At 31.2% G+C, this 4427-nt stretch overlaps 1 protein-coding gene across 1 annotated transcript; it reads right to left on the reverse strand.

Moving 5' to 3' along the window:
- Positions 1 to 1159: 1159 nt before the first annotated feature.
- LOC145074932 (hevamine-A-like) lies at positions 1160 to 2168 on the reverse strand. The gene has a single exon (XM_079021250.1). It carries the CDS (start codon positions 2146 to 2148, stop codon positions 1234 to 1236), a length of 915 nt encoding a protein of 304 aa, XP_078877376.1. The 5' UTR covers positions 2149 to 2168; the 3' UTR covers positions 1160 to 1233.
- Between the last annotated feature and the right edge of the window lie 2259 nt (positions 2169 to 4427).

The raw sequence follows: 4427 nt of genomic DNA on the forward strand, positions 1-4427 counted from the left end.
GAGTCATATCTCGTTTGAATGTCGAGGCTTAGTATCGGGGCATTGCATACACCTGCATTGAAATTTACTTCGTGAGCTACGTTGTCGGCCTGTCAAAGCCAAAATTGTTTATTGTGACAAAGTTGGTGCAATTTATATATCCTTTAACTCGGTTCAACACTAACGCACCAAACAAAACGAGATTAACATTCATTTTGTCCGAGATCAAGTTGCCATGGGTCTCATTCACGTTCTCCATGTTCTGTCTCCCGCTCAATACGCTTACATCTTCACTAAGGGCCTTTTGACACCACTCTTCAACGATTTCACATCCAGTTTGAAGGTTCAGAATTGTTCTCCCGATGAAAGTGCGAAAGCATGTTATTGGTGTATTTATTATATGGAAGATGTTAGCTGGTGTGTTTATTATCTTGTACAGTACATTTGTGTTGTCACTTATGTAGCCCATATATAGCTTTAATATGTATTGGCCCATGGCCCTATTGTATGTATTTATTCAAACTTAGAATGCAAAAACTATGTAGGAAAATATTAATTACCTTTACATAATTACCAAAAGGTTGCTTTACTATTTCCATTGGAATTTGATAATTCTACAAAAATCTAAAATCAGTAATAAAGCTTTTTCCGCTTTTAAGTAGTACCTTCTCATTTCAAATATTTCCAACATTATTTATCTCTTATCATGAGGAACAAAATTTGAAGGATGTTACATCTACAATCCAAAGAAAATCTATATATAATATTTCACAAACAATGATAGCAGTATTTGGGTTTGAAATCATTGTAAAATGGACTATAGTATCTTTTATAATGTAAATAAATTACGATTCAAAAAAGAAAATCATACAAATGTTACTATCACAAAGTATCAAAACTTTGTCACAGTAATTAAAAACATAGTTGTTTGATATCATGATATGCATGAATACCTAATGAGTTTAATTAAAGTAATAACTACAAACAAATATTTTTTGATGTAATTAATAAGTTGTGATTCAAACAGAAGATTGTCTGTGGGTGTTGCATATAGCATAGCAAATTAGCAATATTACATGTTCATTGTGAAATAATATATTTGAACAATTAATAAGTAACTAAAAACATATTAATTTATCCAACATTAAGAAACTTAAGGGAAAAAAAGAGAGAGAGAGAATGAAAAACGTATACAGAGGTAGTGTTATTGTTCCAAGTATACCTCTGATACAAAAGTAGTGTTATTCCAATTACTTATACACTTGATACAATTGCTGAGCTATATCCACTTTGGTCATCCCAAAACTTTGACCAAAACATTACTCCTCCATACTTAGGGGACTTCTTAATCACCGGAAGGATTTGAGACCTCAACACCTCCACCGGAATAAACCCACTTCCGGCTGCTTGTGTTGCCGCCGGTAGCCCTAAAAACAACTTTTTTATACTTGACGATTTTGACCAAACATTCCATGAGTTGATCAAATTTGTAATGTTACCATTATATTGGCATGGAGGGTTATTATAAAATTGTACCCATACATAGTCAAAAAGTCCGGTATTTAAAGCGGACCCCATTAGCCTATCCGGAAATGGGCATTGTGGGGCCCCAGTTATATACACTTTTTGACCTTTTCCACAATAAGATTTCAAATATCGAACCAGATCATCATAGAACTGTGATGATCCTAGTTCGATATCAAAATCAATGCCGTCCAATGCAGCATCGCCAAGTGGGCGAAACACAGATGGTGATTTGCCACCTAGGAAAGTGTTCCATAAGTACAAGGAAACATTTTTGGCGTCTAGCTTTGAAGATAGGGAATATCTACCGATGCCACCACCAATAGCTAACATGAGCTTAACACCTTGTTTTTGGCAACTACGGATGTCGCTGCTTAAAGATACGCATCCACCACTTGCTGGATCACAGTGTCCGGCGAGGTTAAGGCTTGGGGTTGACCCGTTACCGAATACATTAAGAAAGGCTAGGTTTACATAAGGGAATTTTCCGGTGGCACATGTTTGGGCTAGAGTTCCTTCATTGCCATTTTGGCCCCAGTAGATGGCGATGCCACCTTTTTTGCTGGCGGAGATTGGGGTGGTGTATAGGCTGAGGAGGAGGAGGAGGAGGATAAGGGGGATGAATTTAAGAGACTTTGAAGCCATTTTTGTTGCAAGAAAATGGATGGTGGTGGTGGTGTTTATATAATAGGATTAGAAAGTGGACACGTTGACTTCTTTAATGTAAATAAAAGAGGACCACCGCCGGCCGCCTGTGGGAACTGGGAAGTGCGTGTAATCACCATGCCAACATAAAGCTCATGCAATTGGTCGACGAGAAGTAGTCAATATTTGCTTCTTTTAACATATAAAAAACCACATATATAATAAGTAATAAGTGATATTAATATTTAAGTAATTAAGTATGGGATAGATACGAATAACAATTGTTTTTCTTAATACAAACTACATGTAAAATGAACATGCTTTAAGTTAAATTATATATTAGGAAAAGTATGTTCAAAATAATATTTAATAACTATATGTTATAAGTTTAGAATAAAATGAAAAGAACTCATTATATAGTTAATAATTACAGTACGAAATTAATTTATTGCAACTAGCTAAACAATAAGCTTGCCCTATATTTGTCAGCGAACTTATGCTAATAATGGTACGCATGTAATTTCTTTGGAAACTAATTGTTATATTGGTTACAATATTCAACTGAGAATGTCAGAACAGATTTTGAATGATTATTATATTAAAACTACAAATATTTTGACAAATTCTCTTAGTTTATTAATTATTAGGTTCGTGGTTTGAAGGAGTCGCCCATTTATATGTATAATAATATCAAATTTATGCTTTTTAGCCCATCATCTAAATGTATAGTCAACCATTAAGCAAGTTGCCATTTTTCTATATATAACTTTCTAGAATAATATATATATATATATATATATATATATATATATATATATATATATATATATATATATATATATATATAATATTAATTTTTATCGTACAAAGTCATAATAATTTATTTTATATAAATTATTAATTTATAAATTTATGTTTTTTTATTTATGTAAATTAAAATTTTATTATTCAAATAAATATATGAAATTATTTTTCAAGATATATTGTTTAGCTAATGAAAAAAATAATAATATTGTATAATATAATGTTAAATTGATTATAAAAATAACTTTACAAAAATTCCAATCTAACCTTTTAAGTCATGGTCACGACATATATACTTCTTAAACTAACTAATGATCGGTTTTTGTTTTAATGAAATTAAGAAATATATTAGTCCTTAAATGAAGTATAATATATATTTCAATATAGTTAAATACATGGATTTTGAGATAAGTAAGTGGTTGATTGGCTACAGACAACTTTTACCAAGCATACCATCAATATAATTTCTAAAGAATCAAGATTTCACAAAAGTGCAAATTTCATATCAGATAAAGAAATACACCAAGCATGAAAACACAAAGGTGGTCCATTTCTCAGGTTGATATTGTATATAATATATAAAGGGTCTTGTCCAAAAACAATAACACTCACTGGTACCTTATTCATATAAAAAAATTAAAATCAAATAATATTTCCAAAATTCAAATGAACTAAACCCAAAAATATACATCATTTCTTAAAATTCTTGAAAGAATACTTACCACAAAGACATAAATTTGAGTTGCAGAATGAAGGGCATCACCCAAAGTTATATCCTACAGTTATGAAATATTAACACAATACATAATCAAAATAAAGGTGATTAATTTATGTGGTTTATATTTAATTCATAAACCTCTTGTGGGAAAACACTAAATTTCAAAAGATGGAAAAAAAGGAAAAAAGAATACCAGTTTGTTGTTGAAAGCATAGATGGTTGCTCCAGCATGCTCAACTGCATTTCCAACAATTCGTAGCACGACGATGCTAATAAAGCTCACTGATATGCCCCATAAAGTTGAGGCTTCCTATCAATCTAAATTATTATTTTATTAAACTAAATTATATGAATTTATGAAATTATAGTATCATTCCAAATGATGTTGCTGGTAGATGAGATGTTTTTAGTAATTCCAACCTTGAATCTCTCTTTGTGTTTCAGTAGATGGAGGCTGCAAATTTAAGCAGATATTAGTACAGGTAACCACCATTCTATAACCATCTCATGCAGAGTGATGGTCTGAAATGCAAATATGAATAGCATTTACTAATCAACAGATGTCAAATTGCTTTAGTTCCTTGCAAAAGACACTATTATAATGAATGAACATGATAATCAGTTAAAGAAAATGCTAACAGAACAATCACTATTGGAACTTGATTGTTTCTTACTTAGGTAACATGCTTAAAAAGAATGAAATTGTACTAAAGTAACCAGGTTTTTATATGCACGATCCTTTTAACTTGCAAAAGAG

This window comes from Lactuca serriola, chromosome 9 (assembly GCF_051521515.1).
Source record: "Lactuca serriola cultivar US96UC23 chromosome 9, Lser_US96UC23_V15, whole genome shotgun sequence".
NCBI classification, from domain to species: Eukaryota; Viridiplantae; Streptophyta; class Magnoliopsida; order Asterales; family Asteraceae; genus Lactuca; species Lactuca serriola.

What these genes read in the sequence shown, in the direction of transcription:
- LOC145074932 (XM_079021250.1), bottom strand. Translation starts at nt 2,148, where the DNA reads ATGGCTTCAAAGTCTCTTAAATTCATCCCCCTTATCCTCCTCCTCCTC.